General features: G+C 43.0%; 1 protein-coding gene across 4 annotated transcripts in view; it reads right to left on the minus strand.

Annotated features, from left to right (window-relative positions):
• Positions 1 to 2,168: 2,168 nt before the first annotated feature.
• Positions 2,169 to 27,652, minus strand: part of atat1 (alpha tubulin acetyltransferase 1) — a 46,062-nt gene continuing 20,578 nt past the window's right edge. For 2 of the 4 annotated variants that reach the window (XM_074687356.1, XM_074687357.1), the window contains 3 exons: positions 22,263 to 22,337; positions 21,975 to 22,173; positions 9,144 to 12,959 (listed from right to left, as the gene is read on the minus strand). In XM_074687356.1, coding sequence (XP_074543457.1) covers positions 12,951 to 12,959; positions 21,975 to 22,173; positions 22,263 to 22,337 — 283 coding nt within the window. In that variant the 3' untranslated portion in view covers positions 9,144 to 12,950. The other 2 variants (XM_074687355.1, XR_012599556.1) reach the window with 2 other exon arrangements.

The raw sequence follows: 27,652 nt of genomic DNA on the forward strand, positions 1-27,652 counted from the left end.
CAATTTTACTTACACTTAGACATCCCTACATGATGCCAACTACTCTACACAACACACACAGAGACCCTTGGGGTGGGCCAAGTGGTACATGGTAGGCAGGGCACTTTGAGCTAACCACCTGAAGGGCACTGCCCCATGAGCTACGAGGCCGTCCACTCCCCAATTTTAACTTTTCTTTTTAACTGCATTAGGATCACAAACATCCACACACTACAGAGCGGGGGAGGTAGGGTAGGGGGCTCTTCTCACACCCCTGTTTCTACCATGCCCCCTGGGGCATGGGGTAAAAGGGGATCCGCTGCCTTGGGTTCTGGGCGAGTGGCACAGCAGGGGTCCTGCGGCGCCCCGGAGGATGCCCATGGCTTTATATCTACTTATTTACTTATTTATTTATTTATTTAATCCTCTTTTTAAAATTATTTATATATATATGTGTATATGTATATGTGTATATATATGTGTATGTATATGTGTATATGTATATATATATATATGTGTGTGTGTATATGTGTATGTATATATATATGTATGTATATGTGTATGTGTGTATATATATGTATGTATATGTATATGTATGTGTATATATATATATATATATATATATATATATATATATATATATATATATATATATATATATATATATATTATTTTTTATTTTATTTTATTTTTTATTTTTTTGGTGAGTGAGGAGGAAAAGGAGGGGTATTTCCCACCTGAGTGGCTGGAGGTTCTGAGTGCGTAATGATATGGTGCTGCCGTGTTGTGATGTTGTTGTGTGGTCGTCTTGTGGTGCTGTGGTGTTGTTGTGCTGTTGTGTGAACGTATGGGTATGGATGGACAGAATGTTTATGTGCGGGTGTCAGGGTCCACGGTGGAGGGCTGGTGAGCTGTGATAAAGATGAGAGGGGGATAGGGGTGGGTTGGGACAGGAGGCTGTGTACGGGGGACACTGGGTTTCTGGGGAGAGGACTTCTGTGGTCTCTGGTGTCTGGCTGGGTGCGCTGGGGGCTGGCACCGACTCGTGATAGGTGGTGGCCTGGGCTGGGTCCGTCCTCCCGGGTGCCTGGCCGAACCCCCCCTCCTCGGGGGTGAGTGGCCCTTGGGCGCAGGTGACCCCTGGTCTTACCCCCTGCACTCGATCGGGGGCCCTGCGTCTAGCGGGGCCTGCAGACCTCAGTCCCTGGCCCCCTGGGGTCCTCCCTCCGCAGTGTCGGGGGCCTGCCTCTAGCCTTCCCGGGACGCTCCCTCCTTGCCTCCTCCTGGATTGGCGTGCTGCTGTCTCCATGGTGGTCTGTCTGGGACCTGTGCTCTGTTGTGGCTGCGGGACGCCCGGGGATGAAGGCTATCTCAGTGCATGTCTGGCCTCTGGGAGCAGCGGGGCCACATCTGCATGATCACACCTTGGCATGATCACCTGACCCAAATCAAACCCAATTTTCTATACTGCCACCTGTAGCCCTATATGTGTAGGTGAGTATATGCTTCTATGTATAGATCTATATATGTATATGTACCTCTTTGCAATTGTCGTTGTTGTGCTCACTGCTACTCATGATTTCTCCAGTTCATCTCTCCAGGTTCTTCTTGTGATTATGACGTCAAAGACCCCAGGATACTGTCTCCTTTCAGGCTCAGTAGCTGGTTGTTTATTTCTCCTGTCTGTAGTCATCTGTTCAGTTGTTGTGGTTGTTCTCTACTGTTGTTTTGTTGTCTCTCTCTCCCCCTCTGTCTAGTCTCTTCTCTACAATCTTTTCCTTTTTCACTGTTTCTTTCCTGATATCACCTTGTTCTGGTTAAGCAGTAATCTTCAAACTTGGAAATATACGGGAGGGAAACTGTATGGATACATGTATGCGTATGTATATATATGTGCATATATACGTATGTGTGTGTGTATGTATATATATGTATGTGTATTTATGTATAAAATATATATATATATATATATATATTTTTTTTTTTAAAAACACTAATAAAGAGTACCATTTTAACACTCAAGGGCAGCTTTATACATTAACGGCTCCCTTTGGAAAAGCAAATGTGTTCTGCACAATACGGCAGCCAGACCATAATTCTGTTGTCGTGACGCTGAACAGGACAAGGGGAAAAAAAATATATATATATTGTGAAGGGATAAAAAGAAGGAAAACATTTCTCAAATAAACACTTTACTTTTTTACAGCCCTTCAGAACAGTCCACTAACAATACTGTAATACTGTACTCATTGAGTGCTGTGTTGAATTGCAGTACAACAATTTCCTAATACTAGTAAGACTAAATTTCTTATTTTCATTTTGGAAAGTCCAGATGATGGATGCTACTGTGTATCTGCTCAAATTTGGCTGCACCCTTTGCCCAGCCTCCCTCATTGTTAGACCATGGTTTACCACATGGTCAACCAAAGTGACCCTGATCTCATCAGAGATTATGGCCCTCATCCTTCCTCGTCCTCTTTGTCCTCCTTGTCCTCCTCCTCTCATTCTCACACCTCTGGCTCTCCCTCTGATTTCAATGTTGGCATCCATTGTTCCAAAACAGAGAAACTCACCTGTTGCCCTTTTATGCTAAAGCTCTGATTGCTAGTTGTAAAATTGTGTGACAGGTGTTTACCCATGTGATGAGTCAGTGTGCATAATAGGAATATTAATTGTACTTTTTTGAGTGGCATTGTGTTCTTTGTGAAAACAAGAAGTTTACTTCATGAAAATTGTGCCAAAACTCAGAGAACTGTGTGTAGTGTTTTGAAAAAAGTGTGCTGTAGATCTGCAGTCTGAGTGTAAAGCAGGAATTGTGCTTATAGTTTAGCAGACTTGGTTCATGGAGTTGGTGCATTGGTTATATGTTGTGGTCATTGTGTCTCAGGCACCAAAAAATGTGTGTAAACAATCAAGAAAAACTGTAATATTAATCAAGTGATGTGCATTGAGCGTGTGCGCTTCAAATTCTATCCTGTCTTTACAGCATCTTCAGTCAGTGGTTAAAGTTCATGACTTGCTGTTTTTGGCTGGTTAAACTAAAGCTCATGGTATTTATTTTTCTTTTTTGAGTTCTTTTTGGGGGGTTTTGTGCCTTTAAAAGGACAGTGGATAGAACAGGAAACAGGGCAAGAGTGAAATCTTGCATGTGGGAAACAGGCCACAGGCTGGATATGAACCCAGGTCACACGCTTCAGGGCCAGCTCCAAGGAGCACAACCTAGACCACTAGGCCGTCTGTGCTCAGGCTTCAGATATTTATAATGGGCCACTGATCGTCTCTGTGTGAGTACCCCTTCAAGTAAGGGTTTTGGGGTTTTTTTGTTTCACTTTTTTTCAGTTGTCTGATCATGCAGAGAGGAAAATCTGAGATGGGGGGGCTAATTTACATATGATTTGTGTATTAAAATAGGGGGGTAGACAATGAAGGGTCCGGGACTCCAACATGTGGGCTTGATCCCACGCTGATTGGGATGAACAAAGGAAATGTGCTTGGGTTAGTGATTGCCCACTGATTCATACATCTGGATATTTTTGCATACAACTCTGGATTTGAGCATGTACCAAGTTTCAGTGGGAAATCTACCCAAGTCTTTGCACATGAGGCCCCAGGTCTCTAGCTGCCTCAGAGCTAAGAGCTTCCAGCAGACCAGCTCCCTGCTGAGGACCCCGGTCCAGACTTGCTGCCCCTCTGCTCCCCTGCCTTTATGTTGGTCTATAGATCCTGGAACACTAGCACCTGAACTCACCTGTACAGTGTGCTTATTAAAGGCTTTCTATTTATTACATCTATCAGAGTCAGTGTACACCATGTTTCGAGAGTGCACACACACACACTCACACACACACACACACACACACACACATACACACACACACTCACACACACACACACACACACACACACACACACACACACACACTCACACACACACACACACACACACACACACACACACACACACACACACACACACACACACACACACACACACACACACACACACACAGAGCAAGATTCAGACACATAAATCAAACTCTCTGAGCCGGACCTCGAGACCATCCTCACCATGTCCCCGAAGCCTGATCTTATTTTTGATCTGAAGTTTGATCTGAATCCTGATCTGGATCCTGATCAGAGTCCTGGTCTGAAGTCTGATCAGAATCCTTTTAATCTGGAGCAGACCTCAGATCTATGGGTGAAGGTGGACCAGCCCCTCAGCTCAGTAAATCACCATGAACTCTCTGTGTCAGTGGATTCAGGTTTTTATTTCGAACCAGGGTCACACAGACCTCGTCCTGCCCTGATGCTCCACCCACAGTTTCAGGAGACTCCTCCCAAGGTTTCAGCCTGAGAGTCTGGAGGACTCTCCTGAGCTGCAGTGTTCTGAGAAAAGGCACAGCAGCTTTGTGAGGATGACTCCTGAACACATGCTGCTCCTCTGGTTCACTGTCACACTGGATCCAGCACTCCAGGAACCATGACTCAGTGTTGGTGACACTGCAGACAGACTTCCGCTTCTCATCTCCCTGAACCTGTTACTGTGATCCTAAACCCTCTGATCACTCAGACTGACAGGTCACAGCAGCTGATTAGGTCTTCTCTGAGTTCAGACCTGTGAGGACGACCAGGATAGCGGTCCTCAATCTGGGCCTGGTCTCTGTGCTGGGTCACCAGGGCCGAGTGCTCCTCAGCTCCTGCTTCTGTTTGACCCACTGAGCACTCAAAGTCCTCCCTTCTACAATCCACGACCCCAGCCCTCTGTCCACTGGCAGACCTCTATGAGGGGACAACATGTCTCCTCCTCCTCCTCCTTGGCCTCCGACTCCTTCACCTGCTGGGAGCTGAGGTTTGTCCTTCATCCTGTCCTCCTCAGCTGGACTCTGCTGTGTCTCTGTGACGTCCTCTGTGCTGGACACAGACTGAGGATAAGAAGACAGGAGCTGGAAGCTGATGAAGGACAGAGCAGAGTCAGAGTGAGAAAGAGGAGACAACATGTATATGACTCCAGCCAGTAAGTCATCTGTGAACAGCCAGGAGGAGATCAGACTGACATTTTCAGAGCTGGGGTTCAACTTTTCACCCACAGCCCTGCAACTGACCTCCAACTGACCTCTATAGCCGCGTTTCCACCGAGCAGTCCGGGTCGGTTCGTCTCACTACGGTGCGCTTTTAGCGGCATTTCCACTGACTCATCCCGGGACGGATCTCTAGAAACCGAGACGAGCCGTCCCACTTTTTTGGGACCCTTTCGTATGGGTGCCAGACCGAACCGATCCGCTCTCGGGAGGTGGAGCAACACACTGCAGACGATTGATTGGTCAAAAGAATCGTCACTCACTCCGACAGCGGCTGCATTTCTCCTGGCGGCACACAGACTTCTCTGAAACGAAGCTTGATTGCACTTTGTAACAGAGAGCTTCATGAAAATCACAGAGAGGACCAAATGCTGCATGTCTTCCATCCGTGCTCTTTGTTTACTGTGTCGCGTTTTCTTCTTTGTTGGATTTAAAAGCGGGGTAAGCTGCTACGGCGTTGTGCTATTGTTTACCAGCGGCTTCCAGCATCAGGCTTACACTCCGCCCACCACAGGACACAATTTGCTGTGGAAACGCAAACGGGATCAGACTTAACTGTCCCAAACCGTACTGAACCGACACAGACTGCTTGGTGGAAACGCAGCTTAACTGATCCCTAACTGACCACTAACTCTCCTCTTACTGACCTCTAACTGACCACTAACTCTCCTCTTACTGACCTCTAACTAACCAGTTACTCTCCTCTTACTGACCTCTAACTAACCCCTAACTCTCCTCTTACTGACCTCTTACTGACCTCTAACTCTCCTCTTACTGACCTCTAACTCTCCTCTTACTGACCTCTAACTAACCACTAACTCTCCTCTTACTGACCTCTAACTAACCTCTAACTCTCCTCTTACTGACCTCTAACTAATCTCTAACTCTCCTCTTACTGACCTCTAACTCTCCTCTTACTGACCTCTAACTGTCCTCTGACTCTCCTCTTACTGACCACTAACTGACGACTAACTCTCCTCTTACTGACCTCTAACTAACCTCTAACTCTCCTCTTACTGACCTCTAACTGACCTCTAACTCTCCTCTTACTGACCTCTAACTAACCACTAACTCTCCTCTTACTGACCTCTAACTCTCCTCTTACTGACCTTTAACTAACCCCTAACTCTCCTCTTACTGACCTCTAACTCTCCTCTTACTGACCTCTAACTAACCACTAACTCTCCTCTAACTGACCTCTAACTCTCCTCTTACTGACCTCTAACTGACCTCTAACTCTCCTCTTACTGACCTCTAACTGTCCTCTGACTCTCCTCTTACTGACCTCTAACTGACGACTATCTCTCCTCTTACTGACCTCTAACTGACGACTATCTCTCCTCTTACTGACCTCTAACTAACCTCTAACTCTCCTCTTACTGACCTCTAACTAACCACTTACTCTCCTCTTACTGACCTCTTACTCTCCTCTTACTGACCTCTAACTGACCTCTAACTCTCCTCTTACTGACCTCTAACTAACCCCTAAACTCTCCTCTTACTGACCTCTTACTGACCACTAACTCTCCTCTTACTGACCTCTTACTAACCACTAACTCTTCTCTTACTGACCTCTAACTAACCACTAACTCTCCTCTAACTGACCTCTAACTAACCACTAACTCTCCTCTAACTGACCTCTAACTCTCCTCTGACACTTAAACTGATTCTCTCAGTGACCCCTGACCCCTGACAGTGACTGTCTGATATGTGACTGAGCATGAATCAGAGCTAATGTTTGATCAACAACAGATTCTTAATTTACCGTCACCAATGTCATACACACAGTCACACACAGTCACACAGTCACACAGTCACACAGTCACACACACACACACAGTCACACAGTCACACAGTCACACAGTCACACAGTCACACACACACACACAGTCACACAGTCACACAGTCACACAGTCACACAGTCACACACACACACACAGTCACACAGTCACACAGTCACACACACACACACAGTCACATAGTCACACACACACACACACACACACACACACACACACACACACACACACACACACACACACACACACAGTCACATAGTCACACACACACACACACACACACACACACACACACACACACACACACACACACACACACACACACACACACACACACAGTCACATAGTCATACACACACACACACACACACACACACACACACAGTCACACAGTCACACACACACACACACACAGTCACATAATCACACACACACAGTCACACACACACACACACACACACAGTCACATAGTCACACACACACACACACACACACACACACACACACACACACACACACACAGTCACACACAGTCACACACAGTCACACACACACACACACACACACACACACACACACACACAGTCACAGTCACACAGTCACAGAGTCACACACACACAGTCACACACACACACACACACAGAAAACAAACACACACACACACACACACACACACACACACACACACACACACACACACACACACACACACACACACACACACACACACACACACACACACACACACACACTCACTCACACACAGGATGGTTTTCCTCCACGTTATAGCCTGAACTGATGACCCAATGTTACCTGCTTCTTGGTGTGTGAGCAGTGGTCAGCATGTGTGTGTCCAGATGTCCAGGTGTCTGGTCCTTCCCAGCTCTTCCACCTGAAGAGACAGAGAGAGCTGACAGGTGAGAGTGGGCGGGGCAGCTGATTGTTATAAACACATCTCCATGTCAAAGACTAATTCTGACATATCTCTATGTTAAAAACTGATTATAATCACCATTCCTCTCTGTTTTACACACTGATTCTAGTCAACAGTTCTATGTTTAACACTGGTTCTAATCACATCTCAACATTAAACACTGATTCTATCACATCTCCACGTTTGGCACATTAAACACATTTTTATGTTTTACATATTGATTATAATCAGCACATTTTTATGTTAAACACTGATTATAATCCTCTATTCTGTGTTTTACACTGATTCTAATCACATCTCTGTGTTTTACACATTGATTCTAATCAACACATCTTAAAGTTAACCACCGATTTTAATGAACACATCTCTATGTTAAAAACTCATTCTAATCAACACATCTCTATGTTAAACACTGATCCTTATCAACACATCTCTGTGAAACACACCGATTTTCTCAACAATTCAGTTTAACACTGATTTTAACACACACACCCTTTTTGTTTTTACATTAGTTCAAATCAACACATCTCTTTACTTATTCTAACATTTCTGTGTTAAAATCAGATTCTATTACATCTTTTTTATGTTGAACACTGATTCTAACCAACATGCCTCTATGTTAAACACAATGATTTTAATCAAAACATCTCTTTGTAAACACGGATTCTATTCATCACATTTCTATGTTAAACACTGGTTCGTATCAACACAGCTTTATGTTAAACACAGATTCTAATCAACAATTCTGTGTTTAATACTGATTCTTACACATCTTTCTGTTTTACACATTGGTTCTTATCAACACAGCGTTATGTTTTACACACTGATTCTAATCAACAATTCTGTGATTAATACTGATTCTTACACACCTCTATGTTTTACACAATGATTCTCATCAACACATCACTATGTCAAACACTGATTCTAATACATCACTATGTCAAACACTGATTCTAATATATCACTATGTCAAACACTGATTCTAATACATCACTATGTCAAACACTGATTCTAATACATCACTATGTCAAACACTGATTCTAATACATCACTATGTCAAACACTGATTCTAATACATCACTATGTCAAACACTGATTCTAATACATCACTATGTCAAACACTGATTCTAATACATCACTATGTCAAACACTGATTCTAATACATCACTATGTCAAACACTGATTCTATCACGTCCCTATGTTAAACTCTACTGGAATCATCACATCCCATGTTAAACAATGTATTACATCATTATTTCACCTGTCAGGTGTACGTCCTGTGGGCTTGGTGCTCTGATGTCCAGGTGTCGACTGTACAGGCTATTTCTTGCGACCAGGCCCTGATCTCTACCAGAGAATAGGAAGAAGTGAAGGAGGAGGACATGGGGGTGGGGGATAAAGAGCAGGGGAGGAGTAGGAAATATAGAGGAGAAGATAGAGGAAGAGAGGGCAAAGGATGTGGGAGAAAAGTAAAGGAAAACAAAGATGGAAACAAAAAGTCAAAAGGATAAAATCAAAAATGGATTAAAAAAAAGAACTGAGATAAAAATGTGAAAAGAACAAATGAAAAAATCAAACATGACATAAAAGAAATCGACTTTCAACACTGGGGGATGGACTGCATTAGCTCACAGCACCACAGTCCCTCTTTCTGTTCCTCCCGAAGCTCTGATTCTAACACTGCTTCACTGATAGCTGTGAAATAGAGTGAGGAGTTTGATTTGAACAAAACATGAACATCTTAACAGCGAGGAGCAAGTCATTTGGGCCAAGTCTCGAGCAAGTCTTAAGTTTTTCTGTTGTGGGCAAGTCAAGTCAAGTCACAAAGGCTGTCAATTCAAGTCAACTCAAGTCATAAGGTTGTCGAGTCGAGTCAGTGGTTAAATGTCAGGGTTATATCTTGAAGAGAGAAACCTTTTCATCCTAAAGTACATGTCAAAAAATACCATGCAGATTAGTCTGAAACTCTGCATGGATTAAACCATATATTTAGGGCCCAAGTCTGCCAACCGCAGGTGCAGGAAGGCCCCCTTGAAACCTTAGTGATTATTATTCTTTCTTTCTCTTTCTTTCTTTCTTTCTTTCTTTCTTTCTTTCTTTCTTTCTTTCTTTCTTTCTTTCTTTCTTTCTGTCTTTCTTTCTTTCTTTCTTTCTTCTTCCACGCATTTAACCTTTTCACTTGAGATAAACACAAATAAAACAAACACACACAAAATTCAGTCACGGCAAAAAATGTATGAATCCACTGTCTGGCCCAAAAATATGTTCCATATGGCTAAAAATGCAGCCCCTCAGGCTACTTTGAACTAGAGACCTGAAATTTTTTGGCCAGGTTTATCATGCTCCCAACTACAAAAATGTCTTCTGCCACCATCGTGAATACCCAATAGGAAATTTATAATTTGGACTTTAACATTGAATTTTTGACGATTTATAGGCTACATATTTGAACGAACTAGTCTGAGGTTTTTGATTTGATCAAGAATTTTTCAAACTAAATGGGCGCGGGCAAGCCAACACCTCAAGTTCGACATTTTTTCAGCTTTGTCTAATCTCTACAAAAATGGACACACATGTTCAATGTGACAGCCCAGATATATCCATGTCATTATTTTTACCCGAAAGTACAGCTTCCCCAAATGGCAAGGAAGTAGTAATGTTTGTAGGGAACATATTTGACCAAACTTCTCTGAAGTTTTACATCTGATCAACTCCAAACTTGACCTATGTATACGAGACGCAATCATGATTAAAAGTTTTTGAAACAATTTTTGTAACTCAATGGGCGTGGCCACAAATGACTGCAAATTTTGACAAATTTTCCAGCTTCATGAGAACTAAATAGCACTTATATACAATGTTGGATCAGGACCAAATTGCAAACACATCTTCAGTGTCAGCCTGAGTGCATCACTATGCTTCTTTTCAGGTTACAGTACAGCACTCCCTTCTGTCAACAGGAAGCCATGTGATTTACACTGTTGATATCGTTTTTAAAATTGTACTCAGAAATCTGTCTCAAGCCTTCATAAAGCAACCCTGATCAGGTAATGTCCTGTAGTTGAAGGGTGTGTCTATGGCACCATCTCAAACTCAGAAACTCGTCATAAACCAGGAAGTCATAGTTATTCTGTGCTGTAAGGTCCCGTCTTCTTCAGATTTCACACACACAATAAACTTCCACCTCACAACTCTTCTATAACCTCAAATCTCTGCTACAGCATGTGCCACCCTTTGGAAATGTATGACTATATCATTTGTTCCCAGTTTTACACACGATGTTAGTCCTACTCTGGCCACATTTTGCTGCACATGCGACAGACAGGTCATGTGGCGGCCAGGACATGCTCGGCCCGGCAAGGGCCCGCTTATTGCTGCTTGCAGCTTTAATTATATTTTAATATGTCATTTATCATCAGGCACAAATTTAGCTGCCTATAGTGCCTGGCCACATGCATTTGCTGGCACATGGTCCTTTACCCACCTTCCAAAAGAATAACAGAGTGGACTAAATGCAACTTCAGCTAGAGGAAAAACTTATCGGAGGCTAAATGAGAAGGAATAAAGGATTTGTGTGGGAGTTATTTACTCTGCTGACGAGTCACGACTGGATGTATGTTATCAAGACGAATAAAGTGTTGGAAGACAGGGGCTTGCTGCATGGATGGATATTATTTATGCAGTCACATAGGATACGGTAACCCATATCAACGTTTGCAACAATGGTGAGTGAAATTGTTTGTCTTATTATTAGCAGCAATGTTCAAAAACGATCCACAAACACATCACCAACACACACACACACACACACATGCATGCACACTTCTAATAGTGGAGGCTTGGTTTCACTTCCTTGGCGTAGTGTGCAGTCTTTAAATAGCGGATAAAGTTTGATGTTGCTCCCTCTTTTTAGTTTATTTTAGTGTTGCATATCTTGCATTGCGCGTTCCTCCTTTTTCCATTTGAGTGGACGTTTTTAAATGCAAACTGCATGGCTTTTGGAGCAGCAGAACTTGCTACAGGCTTGGCGGAAGTCGCCGTTATTAGCCATCAACCGCAATGTGTTGTGTGCGCCCATTGGTTGCTTGCATGGTTGTGATCTTGCTACACACCTCCAATCAATCAATCAATCAATAACAGTGTGAACCTATAGCGTGGTGAACATGCTACGAGTCGTCTGAGTCAGCTTGTCTCAAGTGGAGCCAAGTCTGAAGTCATTGTCTTTCAAGTCGAGTCGAGTTTCAAGTTTTTTACCCTCAAGTCGAGTCAAGTTGCAAGTCGTCAAATTTGCCACTCGAGTCCTACTCAAGTCGGGTCTCTATGGCTCAGGTCCAATTGTCTTGTATACGCATTTACAAATATGTAAACAGAACCACAGATGTGCAATTTAGCTCCATTTCTGATGTGATCTGTAAATGTGTAGAAAAAAAATCTGTCAGTGAGAGGATGGTTGGTTTGCCCTGGGCTCAGACTCCCAGGCGCAGGCTGCCAGGTGGAGCTACTATTGGAGCACCCTGCCTTAGTCACTTTGCATTCCACACCCTCTTTGGCTCCTTGGGCAAACTAGCTCTTCTCTGACAGACAAACCTTTCAGTCCACGGTAGGACTGTAGCAAAAATCACGTGTACACAGACAGCCAATGGTTATGCCCACGTCAGCTGTAAACAATGATTTGTGTGTATTTTCAGGTCTTGCAGAAAGAAACACTTAGACTTTTCAGCCATTTATTTGCAAACAAGTCTACACATTTGTGGATTTTTGCACACATTTGTAAATATTTCAAAAATTTGCAAATCTGTTTACACATTTGTGGATCAGTTTACGCATTTGTGGATTGACACACAAATTTGTGGATCAGTTCACATATTTGTAGATGCATTTACACACACACAAATAATTTTGCTACAGTAATAGCTTCATAAAGAAGCACTGCCTTAGTTAACCCTAACCCTGAGTGTAAAGTGTTAAGACGGCTGGACAGGGACAGAGCTGTGTTCTAGTTTAGACAGCTGAAGAAAAACTCTGACAGGAGAAGGTAGAGGGTAAGACTTTAATGGTTTCTAAAAAATCATCAGAGACACGCCTGGTCTTCCTCCAGCCCTCCAATCCAGTCTGACCAATCTGACACACTATGATCAATGAAAACCAAGCTCTGATCTGTTAAGAGAACTGATCAAACACACACACACACACAGACACACAGAAGGAAAATAAATACAGGGTGTAAGAAAGAGAGAGGGAGAGAGACAAAGAGAAAAGGAGTTCATAAATATGACAATAAGTACAAAACACTGAGGGATGGGGGTCTCTTTGTGATAGAAATTTACCCCTCCAAATGCACACACACACACACACACACACACACACACACACACACACACACACACACACACACACACACACACACACACACACACACACACACACACACACTATTCTGCATATCTGTGATGCAAGTTTGAAGAACGAAATACTGAACACAACCATCACCAAATCACCAAAAAGGAGGATCAATACTCAGTTGATAAATGTTTAGGTCAGATTTATCATCTCTCATTCATTTTCTTGTTGATTCTCTTTTTCCTTAAGGAGAGAATTTCTGTCTGAAAGGAAAGTCTGTTTGGTCCAAGAAAAAACAAAACAAAACAAATCATGTGTTCCATGACCTTTAGAGTTCATAAAGCTGCATTCATAAGCACGAGGTTAATGAAGAGTAAAAAGTAATATTATTTCTATTTTCACTGAGATGTGATTATAACTCGTATCCGTTTCAGAGATCACACTTTAGAAAGGCTAAATAATCCATAAATGATCTAATAACGGCACATTTTACCGGTGAAATGATCTGTGTGCTTCCAAACAGCACACAGAATAAACAGAGAGCAGCTTTTCTTCATGGTAATGTGTTTGTTAAACTGGTTAAAGGAACAGACAAAGCTCTGTTTCTGTTTCTGTTTGATCAGAGTTATTACAGCGCACGTGCCCAGACGCACAAACAGCTGTTAGAGCTGACTGACAGATGATCCAGAGGTGATCAGCTGATGCTGTCATCACTGAAACACGTCGCTTCATGTGACGCTCCGGAGGAAAAGACATAAATGGTAGGAAGGATGCAACTTTGGAGCTTTGAGACCCAGTGATGACTGATTTGACACTGACACACACACACACACACACACACACGCACACACATACACACATGTACTCTGGTAGAATGGAGTCATGTTTTTTCAGGGGGTGTGGTCACAAAAAAGGGGGTGTGTCCAGATAATGGCGTGGGTTTTATTGACAACTGGCGATCCTTCTGGGGCAAGCCTGGTCTAATTAGCCGAGATGGCGTTCATCCCACTCTGGATGGCGCAGCTCGTTTAACTAGAAATCTGGCTGATTTTATTAGTTTACCCATCTGACAACTCAGAGTGGAGACCAGGCAGCAGAGCAGCAGTCCTACACGCTCCTCTGCGTTTCCCTTAGTGCAGTTTCCCAGCCACTCCTGTTGTAACATAGAGACTGTGTCGGTTCCCCGACCGAGACCCTTTTTCTATAACAATAAAAATAACAATAACAACAATAATTATTATAACAACAACAACAACTATAATAATAATAATAATAATAATAATAATGATAATAAAGGAGTTAATTATGATAATCTTATAAAAATTAAAACTTCCGGTGCGGATGAACCACATGACGTTAAAGTCAAATGTGGTTTGTTAAATATTAGATCTTTATCATCTAAAGCTGTGCTAGTTAATGAACTTATATCAGATTATCACATTGATTTACTTGCTCTGACTGAAACCTGGCTGTGTGAGGGTGAATATGTTAGTTTAAACGAGTCCACTCCTCCCAGTCACCTTAATACTCATAACCCTCGAGACACAGGCCGTGGGGGGGGAGTGGCAGCTAGCTTTTACTCTAGCTTTAATATTAGCACTAGACCTAAACTAGGCTTTAGCTCTTTTGAAAGTCTTTTTCTCAGTTTCTTGCATCCAGCTGTAAAAACCGCGCAACCGTTTTTGTTTGTTATCGTCTACCGGCCTCCTGGCGCGTACTCTCAATTTCTCTCCGACTTTTCAGAGTTTCTTTCTAATATCGTTCTTCTTTCAGATAAAATTATCATTGTCGGTGACTTTAATATTCATGTGGACGTCATTGACAATAGTCTTTGTATTGCCTTCATGTCTTTACTGGATTCTTTTGGTTTCACACAGTCTGTGAACCATCCTACTCATCGCTTTAACCACACCTTGGATCTTGTTCTTGCTTATGGCGTGGAACCTGTCAACTTGGCTGTCTTACCGCAGAATCCTCTTCTGTCGGATCATTTCTTCATTACTTTTGAATTCTTGCTGTCGGATTTCTCACCTGCGAACAAAATCATCTTGTCCAGGAACTTGTCTGACAGAGCCGTAGACATTTTCAAGGAAGCAATTCCTGCTGCCTTGAATTCTTGCTCTACTTTTGCAGAGAGCTCTAGTGCTCCCTCTCAGCTTGATCAACTTGTTGCGGATACCACGGGTTCTCTACAAGCCGTCCTCGATTCAATTGCTCCGCTCAGACAGAGGACTCTCAGACGACATCGTTCCGCTCCGTGGTACAACGCTCAAACTCGTGAGCTCAAACAACAATCGAGGAAATTAGAAAGAATATGGCGTTCGACTAAAACAACCGAATCCTGCTCGCGTTGGAAAAATAGTCTAAATGAATATAGAAAGGCTTTGCGAATGGCGCGTGCAACTTACTACTCGACTCTTATAGAAGAGAATAAAAACAATCCTAGATTCCTTTTCAGCACTGTAGCCAGGCTGACAAACAGTCATAGCTCTACTGAGCCATGCGTTCCTCTATCGCTTAGCAGTGAGGGCTTTATGAGCTTTTTTAACAATAAGATATAAAAAATTAGAGATAAAATTAGTAGCGTGTTACATGCAACCGTGATAGAACCTTCGATCGATGGCGAATTTGCGGAAACGTCGCTTAGAGCTAATATACTCCTGGACTGCTTCTCGCCTGTGGACCTGTCAGAGCTGGATTCAACTGTCACTTCAGCCAAACCATCAACTTGTCTTCTGGATCCCATCCCAGCTTGGCTGTTAAAGGAAGTCTTTCCCTTGGTCGGATCTTCTTTACTAAGGATGATTAATGCGTCTTTACTGTCGGGCTACGTGCCCCAACTTTTTAAAGTTGCTGTTATTAAGCCTCTTCTTAAAAAGCCTACACTTGATTCAGGCTCTTTGGTCAACTACAGACCGATATCTAACCTCTCTTTAGTTTCTAAGATCTTGGAGAAAGTTGTTGCGAGTCAGCTCTGTGATTTTCTTCATAGCAACAGTCTTTTTGAGGTCTTTCAGTCTGGGTTCAGAGCTCACCACAGCACTGAGACTGCGCTGCTGAAAGTAACCAACGATCTACTTTTGGCTTCGGACAGTGGTCTTCTTTCTGTGCTTGTCTTGCTCGATCTTAGTGCCGCTTTCGACACTATTGATCATTGCATTCTTCTGCGGAGATTAGAGAGTCTTCTTGGTATCTCAGGAACCGCTTTAGCCTGGCTTCGATCGTATCTTTCGGATCGACATCAGTTTGTTCATGTGAACAACGTCTCTTCTTCGCACACCAGGGTGCAATATGGAGTTCCTCAAGGTTCAGTGCTCGGAACGATTCTTTTCATCTTGTATATGCTTCCTCTCAGCACTATATTGAGGAAACACTCCATAAACTTTCACTGCTATGCAGATGACGCTCAGCTTTACTTGTCAATGAAGCCTGAAGAAACCAACCGCTTATCTAAACTTGAAGCATGCCTCAAAGACGTAAGGTCCTGGATGAGCAGAAACTTCTTACTGCTGAACTCAGAGAAGACTGAAGTCATTGTTCTTGGACCCAAACATCTCAGAGAAGCTTTCTTGAACAACATCGCCGCCTCTGACGACATCAGCTTGGCTTCCAGCACCACTGTCAGGAACCTGGGAGTTCTTTTGGATCAGGACCTGTCCTTTAACTCTCACATCCAACAGGTCTCAAGAACGGCATTTTTTCATCTTCGCAATATCAAGAGAATTAGACACATCTTGTCTCGGAGCGATGCTGAGAAACTGGTCCATGCTTTCGTTTCTTCTAGGCTGGACTACTGTAACTCTCTTTTATCCGGCTGTCCTAATAAGTCTATTAGGACTCTTCAGCTGGTTCATAATGCTGCAGCTCAGGTACTGACTTGGACTGGGAGGAGAGAGCACATCTCTCCAGTGTTAGCGTCTCTACACTGGTTACCTATAAAATCTAGGATAGAGTTTAAAATTCTTCTTTTGACTTACAAAGCGCTTAATGGCATCGGGCCATCGTATCTTAAAGACTTGATCGTTCCGTATAATCCGTCTAGGTCTTTGCGTTCTCAACATGCAGGTCTGCTCGTTGTACCTAGGGTCTCTAAAAGTAGTATGGGAGGTCGAGCCTTTAGTTATCAGGCTCCTCTTCTTTGGAATAACTTACCGGTTGAGGTCCGGGGAGCAGACACGGTCTCAACCTTTAAGAGTAGACTTCAAACTTTCCTTTTTGATGAAGCTTACAGTTAGAGCTGGATCAGGTCTGAACCAGCTCTTAGTCATGCTGCTATAGGTTTAGACTGCTGGGGGGAACTGACACACAGGGCTCCTGTTTCCCTCTTTTTCTGTCAGTCTAACTTCTAGTCTTACTGTCCTGTTAAAGTTACTGACCATACACCTCTCTGGGAGGCTCTGAGTTTGTCTTGTAGGTTCCTGGGGATCGGTGAAGTAGACGGCCTGCTGCTGTGCTCCTGTCAGACTCCAGCTGCTACGGCTTTGGATTGTTGCCGGGAATGGCCTGCTGGTTTCACCTTAACTGTCGCCACAGCACCAAACTTCGGACTGCGTCTGTCTGTCTGTCTCTCTCCCTTTCTGTGTGTGTGTGTGTCTGTGTGTCTGTGTCTGTGTGTGTGTGTGTGTGCGTGTGTGTGTATCCCCCCCCCCCCCCCCCCCCCCCTCCTTCTCTTCCCCCCCATTCTCTCTCCCACTCTCTCTCCTCTATCTGTCTCTCTCTAACACCAACACAGTCGAGACAGATGTCTGTCTAACATGAGTCTGGTTCTGTCCGAGGTTTCTGCCCGTTAAAGGGAAGTTGTTCCTCTCCATTGTAACTTGCTAAATGCTGCAAAGTCCTGTACTCATGGTGGATTAAGATAAGATAAGACTACTTTGACCAGAGTGGGTGGTGTCTTTATTTTTGAAGGTGTTTTTGAAGTGTGAACATGTGAAGGGGGTTTGGTCAGGATTTAGAGGTGATAGGGTTGTGTATTTCCTGAGTGGTGTTGTTTCAGTGTTTTGTCAAGTCTGTGCTCTGTCCACAGGTGCCTGGGTTTTGTTTCAGACAGGCTAACACATGCTAACTAGGGATGTAACGTTACACTCAACTCACGATTCAATTTCGGATACTGAATGAACAATATGATTTTGTCTGGATTTTTACATTTGTACACCCTGGCCACCCCCTACCTATGTCACTGTCCTCATTGAGCCACCCCTGTCTGAAAGTCTGGACACATCCCTGCAAAAAGGCACATTATACTGTGGTATAAAAACTCCTCTTTTGATTTTTAAAGAATGAGAGCAAAGATAGCCAAACTACAACTCCTGTCTTAAAGACACAACAAAAAGGTGACTCCTCAAGAAGCAAGAGGAGGAGTAACCAGCAGCAAGTGCGTAACAGGCGTGAGTGATTTTACAGCTGAGGAACAGCACCAATCATCATTCCAGTCTCCACTAACTGATCAGGAAGAAATTAAAGTTAATACAAACCACACAGAGCGACCGGGGGACTTCTTCTGGTGCTGACTTTGTATATGGATAGACACCGAGAAGAAGTGATGGAAACTAAACTTTTCTCTGAGACTCACCGGATATTTACGTGGTGAAGTGCGTCATTAAAGTGTATAGGGCTCTTGAATATTTTAGTATTCCAGTATTCTACTGAAAATTCCATCGAGTAATCGGATAAAACACATTTTCGCGTACTTAAACAGCAAAAAATTTTTCAAATGGAAATTTGTTTCAAGCAAGTGTAAAATCAAGTCACTTTGGGTAATAAATTTTAAATTCTGACTACATATGTGACATTTTAACTAGGAATGAGACATTTTTGAAAGATTTTGAGTCTTTGCAGTGTTCAGACTATAATGATGCTCCCTGCTGTGTTGGAGCACATATGGCTCCATTACTACTTGATATTTGTACCCTTCTACCCCTGACACCTGCCCAGTTAGCTCTATTATGTTTTTGTTTTTTAATCTTCTTCACTCTTCAGTGCTGTGTTTTGTAGATTATCTTCAACACTAAATCAGTAATCAACTAATTTGCATAACAAGTCATTTGTGTGTAACGGTTGTGGACACTGAAGGAAAGAGGAATAACATCGTGTGAGGGACAGAAAGCGTATAATATCACAACAGTGTTTCCCCTGGGTTAACCGTTTGGGGGGCGGCCACGTGACGGCAGAGGGGGGTGGGGTGGGGTTGCGAGTGCAGGAGAACGAGTGTGGCCTCTTCACAGAGAAAGCTTGGAGATGTTTCTTGTGGTGGTGTGGTTTAATTGTAATCCTCTATAGGGGATGAACTCAAGATCACGCGCTCTTTCGCGCACTGTGAAGTTCTGCGAAGAGAAATGTGAACCCAGCGATGTAGCAACGACATCCTGTCATGAAATTAGATTAGTAACATAAGGTTATTTAGTCTGCTAGATTAAAGAACAAGGTATGGACCTGATTCATGAGAGAGGGAACTCTGAATCACTTCTGCTGTGATCTGGCGCTGTATGAAAAAAAAATTAACTCAACATTCAGGGGGGCGGAAAGTAGGGGAAACACTGCAACCTGTTAGTGTGTTTAGAGCTACAAATAAACTTTGGTTGACTCTTTGAGATGTTAAAATATCGATCCTCCTGCACTATTCATTCATACGCAGTCTCCTGCTCAGTCACACTGACCATTCAAGCCGTGCCATACTCTACCCGCCTGCACAATGAGGCGCAGAGAACACTGCTACAACTTCAGTGACTTTTAGGCTCATATTAAGTCTTTTAGGTGCGACACAGCCCTCTGACACCCCCGCTCTTGTTTAAAATGACTGTTGAGAGAAGCGGTCGCAGTGATTGTATGTCATTGATCATATGGAGTATCCGCGTTTGTGCACGTGTATGAAGCTCACCTCTACCAAGGTGAAGTGAGTCTTGTGATCTCAGTGGTCAAACAAAATGGACTGTGAAGAGTGTATGAAAACAGTTCAGTGTGACTGTGATGAGAGACTGCTGCGAGCCAGACGTCCGTCTGTGATGTGTGAGTGATTTTGGGTAGGGGAGGGGCTCAGCATGTGTGGCTCGTTGACAAGCAGCTGATGCAGATCAATATATGCTTTCATATCAGTCTCCAAACTCCAGAAATGAAGCTAGATTTGTTGTCAGTCACTAATTTGAAAAAGAGGTAACTTGAGGGGTCTGAAAACTCTCTAAATATAGCGTCAGCTTTATTTGAAATACCACTCTTTGATCTTTTCTAACCCTCGAAGCAGAGAAAATCCCTCGACTATTTTTTGTAATCGAGTACCTTTAATTATTTGAGGAACTGTTTCAGCTCCAAAAGCATACAAAACAGTTAATCAGTAGCTGCGTTACCATCAGACTTTTTCCTAAAATAAAAGCGATATTTCTGAAGTTTAGAAAAAAAACAATTGTGCCTTGCCAGTGGTTCCATTACAGCGTGAACTGGGCATAACTTGAGCAAGTAAAACGTAACACCTGTCTGGATGCTGCTGCACTCATAATGATGCCGATTCATGAACATTGGTGTTATTCTCTGGTCAAACTGTCAGGCCATGGTTACGGCAACTCAAAACAGGCAGGAACAAAACACTGAATGAAACTCATACTTAGCTCGTCTGCTCACTCACTCACACACACACACACCTCCGTCCCTCTCTCCTGCTGCTCTCTTGACTCTGACCTGCTCACAGCTGTCCTGATGCCTTAACAAATGTCGGTCAAAAACACAAACATCTGCACTGAGCTGTTGAAAATTTGAAAGCCGTAGTCCATAAATGTGGCAGCAGACACACGTGAGGTGAGGAAGGTTCGTTGTATGACAACGTGACATATTTTTACGAAAAAGGTATTTCCACTGCACTTTTGAGATAAAATTCAATATCAAAACTTCTGAAAAAAACACCTCACGAGAGCGTAAACACTTTTTTTTAATTTGAGCAGTATTTGGATAATGTGGTGTTTTTGCATTACCATTTCTTTATTGTGATATTTACGTTTTGCACAATTTTAGGTGTAATGGAAACGCAGCTAGTAACACATATCTGTAAACTCCGGTAAATGATAGTAGGTGGTAGGAATGGAATGGATTTTCTCCAGTAACTGTGTCTTATGTGTGCACACAAGGGAGGAATTCTGCTGTGCGTGTTGTAGAGCTGAGATATGTAAACGGCAAAAACCCACCCAATCTCTGTCTCGTATTGGTTTAGATAACGATGTAATCCTTAAATGTGTGTACAAGATCCCTCCCTATATTTGAATCATCTGAACAGAGATCATAATTCTGAAGGCATGGCGGCTTATATTTTAGAGAGGCTGTGCACCACGATCACCTAGGCATAGCAGAAACCCTGAGGTAACTAAATGAATGATACAAATAAACAAAAATCTCTTCAAATAAACAATCTTAGGTTTGCATGAGTTCAGAGTTTAGGATTTCCATGTTTTTTGTTTTGTTTTGTTTTTTAGGATAAACAACTCTCTGCTGCATAAATACGGTATCATGTTTTTTTTATCTCAGCAGATTTGAATCTTCACACAATTTGTATCAATTTTTAACTGTCTCACGATTCATCGTTACATCCCTAATGCTAACATGTGCTAACAGACGCTACTAGAGTTTCAGGTCACAGAAACAGAAACACTCTAAGATGGAGACTCTGAAAACTACATGTAGACTGTGTTCTTCTGTTCTGACAGTGGACACTGTTTTCTAACACTGATGTGGACAGAGATTAGTAGAGAGCAATGAAAAGAAAACTGGTTTCTAAAATGTCTGGATGCAGATCAGAGACCTGAAACAGAAGTGTCCTGTTGTGACATATTGAGGAGGTGAAGGGGTAAGCGATTGAGTTCTCACCTGGTGCGTCTTGCCCTGCAGCGGTTGATGAGGGGGGACTGGGGGCTCTGACTGGCCGACAGTGTAGCTGCTCGAGGGGCGACCCTGCTGGGGGAGGATCCTACGCTGAGGGGAGGGGAGTACCGGGAGGATACCGACCGCTGGGGGGAGTGAGGGGGAACAAATGGCCATGGAGGAATCTTCTGCTCTTGACGTACAGCTGGACGTAGGGGTGGGGTGGCTTTGTTATTAACATGACAGCTGATAAACACTAATGCATCACTCTGAAACTGCAGACTGCCAGCTTACCTTCTCGCTCCATTAGAGAGTACGGCTTGATCTCTCCGTCTGGCTTTCTGGGGGGAACCTTTCTCAGCTGGGCCGCTGTGATGAAGTACCCATTTAAAGAATGAAACAGAAACAACAAGAACAACACACTGTAGAAAACATAATATTTCCATTCAGTTCACACCAGTGTGTAAGAGATTCAGCCAGGAGTGAAAACTGCTGCGAACTGAGAAGACTTTGAGAAAAAAGGGTGTTCATGGTTTCTCTCCATCAGTGACTGATACGCAGCAAATGAACAGAAGAAAGACGTTTGAGCATGCTCTTTAACATAAGCATGAGGTCCTCGGCACACCGTCACACTTGCGTAAAGAAACCAAAAGAGGAGCTCAAAGAGTCTGCTTATGGACCAACATGACCTTACAGAGTCCCTGACCATGGTCCTACAGAGTCCCTAGCAATGATCCTACACAGTCCCAGACAGTGGTCCTACAGAGTCCCTGACTTCTGTCCTAGATAGTTCCTGATTATGGGCCACCAGAGTCCCTGACTGTGATCGGAAAGGGTCCCTGACTATAGCCCTACAAAGTCCCTGATAATGATCCCACAGAGTCCCTGACTATGGTCCCACAGAGTCCCTGATAATGATCCCACAGAGTCCCTGACTATGGTCCCACAGAGTCCCTGATAATGGGACAAAGGAGTACCTGACAACAATCCTGCAGAGTCCTCCAACAGTTATCCTACAAAGCCCCTTACTATGATCCTACAAAGTTACCAACTATAGTCCCTGGTGGTAGACCTTCAGGGTCTTTGGCTATTATTCTTTAGATTATGTCTATGGTACTACATAGTCCCTGACTATAATCCTACTGAGTCCCCAAACAACGATCTTACAGAGGCCCTGAATATGTTCCTAACAATCTCAATGACAATAGTCCTACAGAGCCCCTGACTTTGATCCTACTGGGTCCCTGACAATGGTCATCCAGACTTCCTGACTATGATCCAACAGAGTCCCTGACTTTAGCCTTATAGAGTCCCTGGCATAGGTCCTACAGAGTCCCACAGAGTCCCACAGGGTCCCACAGGGTCCCTGAACAATAACTCTGCAGAGCTCCTGACTATGTTTCCAACAAAGTCAATTACGATGGTTCTACAGGGTCTCTGATTATGATCCTAAAGAGTCCCTGTCTATAGTCCTACTAAGTCCTTGACTATTATCCTACAGAGTAGGGATGTCCCAATCAGCATTTTTTGCCCCAGATCCCAATCCTGTTTATTTAATATTGAGTAATGGCTGATACTGAGTCCCAATCTGATTTTTTGGTCTGGAGATAAACTTTGCTGAAGAAGTGAGAAAGTGGAGCAGCAGTTTTTTTTTGTTTTGTGTGTTAACAATACTGAATAGTTAAAAAAATAACAGTTAAAACTTATTAAGTCCATTTAACTTAGTCCAGCTAGTTTTGAAGTTTAAACTTTTTCCTCCAGAACTTACAGATGTCTCTCTCTCATACAATCACACTCATTGATAATTTTTTTTTTAGCAATTTCTTACTACTCCATAAACTGATCTAAAACTACTGTTCTCCCTATCAACTGCACTTTCCAGAACATTCAAGATATTAATCTACTTTCAGGGAACATTAAATACCTAGGAACAAACATTTGCCCCAGTCTTTCTGAATTAATAAAGCTAAATCATGTCCAGCTTTTAAATACAGTTGAGGACAACCTCACACGGTGGACATCCTTAGCCATCTCACTCATGGGGAGAGTTGCCACCATAAAATTGATGGTTCTACCTAGAGTCTATTTTCTGTTCTCATTGATCCCCACCAAACCCCTTTCCACCTGGTTTAAATCATTGGACTCATTCATCAATAAATTCCTCTGGAAAGCCAAACCTCCACATATCAGCTTAAGAACTCTACAAAAGACTAAAAATAAAGGTGGTTTAGATTTGCACAAATTTCACCTCTACTTCCTAGCAAACAGATAGCAATATATCTCAAACTTAATCCCAACTGACTAGATGAACCGTGGCTTGGTGTATGGAAAGCACCATGTGGTGACCTAGTTATTTCTAATTTGCCATTTATTAGTTTGACTCTTAGACACCATAAATGTTTTGAAAAATAAACACTCACTCCAATCTCACAGCCTGGTGGAAGTTTCTCAAATTAACCAAGTCTTCATGCATTCCGTTTAAGTTTACACCCATCTGGAACAACCCTGACATCCTGCAGAATAAGAAAATGATCAACTTTGCTTAGTGCAATAATAAAGGGATTCAGCACTTTGAACATATTATCCAACATATTACGCCTCTGCCTTCCAGTCTGTGCTCTGGGGACCATGGAGCTTAGGTAGGAGGGTGGATGGTGGGGTGGGGGGGCTGCACTGGCCTGTGCACGGGCATGTGTTGGTGTGTGCCTGTACATGCATACGAGTGCACGTGTGCATGTACATTAGCGTATGTGTGTATATATGTGTCTGTCTGTGTACATGTATGTGTATGTGTTTAAATATGTTTACAAGTATGTAGGTCTGTGAATGTATGTTTGTTTAAGTACAGACATAGATAATTTTTAAGTATTATAACCATCACTTCATTATTATTATTATTATTATTATTATTATTATTATTATTATTATTAATTAATTAATTAATACTTTAACACTTACTATAATTTATTATTTTTATAATTAATTTATAAAGTAATATCTTTATTATTATCAATATTCCTTTCCTCTCTCTGAGATGTGGCAGGTGGGGATGGCCAGGGGTGTGCTGGGCTCTCTGGCTGCCATAGCCCTGGGCTCTCTGGTTGGCAGATCTTGCCCCCCCAAATCAGAGGCACAGCTCAGGGTCACGTGACGGCTGGAGCCCTATGGCTGTTGGCAAAGCCCCTGCCACTACCAATATGGCCGCTATTGACGATGTGCTTCATTTTCCGTTTTAGTAACAGACGGGTGACGTCGAGGAGACTATGTCCATGTTTTATACAGTATATGCTTCGAACGTATATATTAGACACCAATGGGACTATCTTGTGTTTTTCCCTTTTCATGTAAATATATATTTTGCTACAAACTGGATTATAGCCTTACTTGACCTGAACTATCCATGGCAAGGGATCAATCTAGAGTGCTGGGAGGCTCAGCTGAAAAACCGGACAAACTTCTCTTATCAAACTGATCAACCCATCATCACATCCTCACTTGACATCAGTGCATGTCACTACTGACTGTGCTGTACAGCTTCAGGCTGTTAAACCAAGTGTCTGAACGGAAGGACATACCGTGGATAACTGAGATGGCTCAAACCTGCGTCCCACTTTCTTCTCAGAGCTTTTAGGGCACTGTCGTCCTCTCTCTGTGGATATTTATCAGTTCTTTTAAAGCTCAGAAACTGCAGAGCAGCCATTCCTCTGTAAGTGAACGACGTTGCATGTTGTTTTGGGGTGTTTTAGTCAAACTGAACACCTCTTGAAAAGATCGCAGAGCATAGATGTTGCTGTTGAACTGTTGTCACTTTTTAGTTTGGTGTATTTCCACACTGCTGACACTGAAGCCACAGAGTTGTTAGTGCTAAACCAAGAGGCTTTACTGTGTTTGTTTTCGCCTTTTGAGCCGTTCGTATCCATAGAGTTACCGAAGGGTGCTGTAAAGCCGATGTTGTTGCTGTAACGTATCTGGTTGTGCAAGTGTTCTGTAATAAAGCTAAGTGTGGCTGCTGTTCTACTTCATTGTACCAAACCTTATTTTATCATTCTCTCGTCAACTTTATGAGGTTGGGCGCACTTATAATGCTCGTTTTTACTGATGAGTTGGTTTTCGGCAGCAACTTTGGCTTTATGATGGCTAACGTGAATGATCGGTTGAGAGGATAAGCTAGAATTCCCAATCACTGATGCTTTAAAAAATGCCAAAATCTGCCCAATCTACTAGGGATCGGGATCAGAACAGCCCTACTACAGAGGCATTGACTAAAGTCTAACAGGATCCCTTCTTTGATCCTACAGTCCGTGACTACGGTACTAAGGAGTCCTTGACTGTGGTCTGTCAGAGTCCCTAACTATGGCCTACACAGTCACCGAGTATGATCCTACAGGGTCCCTGGCTACAATCCTACAGAGTCTGTAAAAATGATGCTACAGGGTCCCTGACATTAATCCTTAAAGGACTCTGAACATGGCCCCAAAGAGTCCCTGACTGTGATGCTACAGGATCCCTGACTATAGTCCCAAAGAGTCTGATTACTGACTATGGCCCTTCAGAGTCAATGACTTTAGTCCTACAGAGTCTCTGATAATGATTCTACAGAGTCCCTGACTATGGTCCCACGGAGTCCCTGACTACAGTCATACAGATTCTTTGACTTCGGTCCTAAATAGTTCCTGAATATGAACCTTCCAGAATCCTCAAAACGTGACTTCGCAGAGGCCCTTTCTTTGTTCCCAACAAAGTCTATGACTACAGTTCTAAAAAGTACCTGACAATGATTCTACAGAGTCCCTGACTACAATCCTTCAAAGTCCCCAAATATAATCCTACAGAGGCAATAACTATAAACCCAAAGAGTCCCTGACTACAGTCCTATAGAGTCCCTGACTATGGTCCTACAGAGTACCTTACTATTGCAAGGCAAGGCAAGGCAAGTTTATTTGTAGGTAATTCAAAGTGCTTTACAGCTAAAATAAAATAAAATCACGATAGGCAAAATAAAATCATTGCATAAAATCATACCATAAACATTAAAAATGATTAATTAGATTAAAAGAGGAGAGTGCAGATAAAATACTTTCAGCGGTATGCAATGCTGAACAGAACTGTTTTCAGTCGGGATTTGAACATTGTCAGAGTTGAGGCCTGTCTCACATCTTTTGGAAGACTGTTCCAGATTTTGGGGGCATAAAACTGGAATGCAGCCTCACCGTGTTTAGTCCATGGCCCTACACAGTCCCTGTTTATCAATCAATCAATCAATCTTTATTTATATAGCACTTTTCCAAAATATTAAAATGCAACTCAAAGTGCTTTACAAAAATAAATAAAATAACGAAACAGAAAAGAATAGAAATTGAAGGCCTGTCCCTCCCACTCCCACATATATAACCCCCACCCCCACCCCCAACCCACACACACACACACACACAAACACTCCCACACCCGCACTTACGATAACAGTAAATGGACTGATAACAAGGCATAGCACTGAGGATCCAGGTGAGGAGAAGCCACCCATGGGAGGCCATCCACACCTAAAGGCACCATAGTCTGCAGCCACAGGGAGCACCTTCACAGAGACCTCCCCCCACAGCCTGGAAAGACCAGGGCAGACTCCACACATGGTGCAGGGCCTCCTCCAGTCCCCCAGGTCTGAGGGATCTCCACGACAACATCTCAGT

Source organism: Halichoeres trimaculatus, unplaced genomic scaffold (assembly GCF_033239565.1).
Source record: "Halichoeres trimaculatus isolate MK-OKI-2021-1 unplaced genomic scaffold, fHalTri1.1 fHalTri1_scaffold_14, whole genome shotgun sequence".
NCBI classification, from domain to species: Eukaryota; Metazoa; Chordata; class Actinopteri; order Labriformes; family Labridae; genus Halichoeres; species Halichoeres trimaculatus.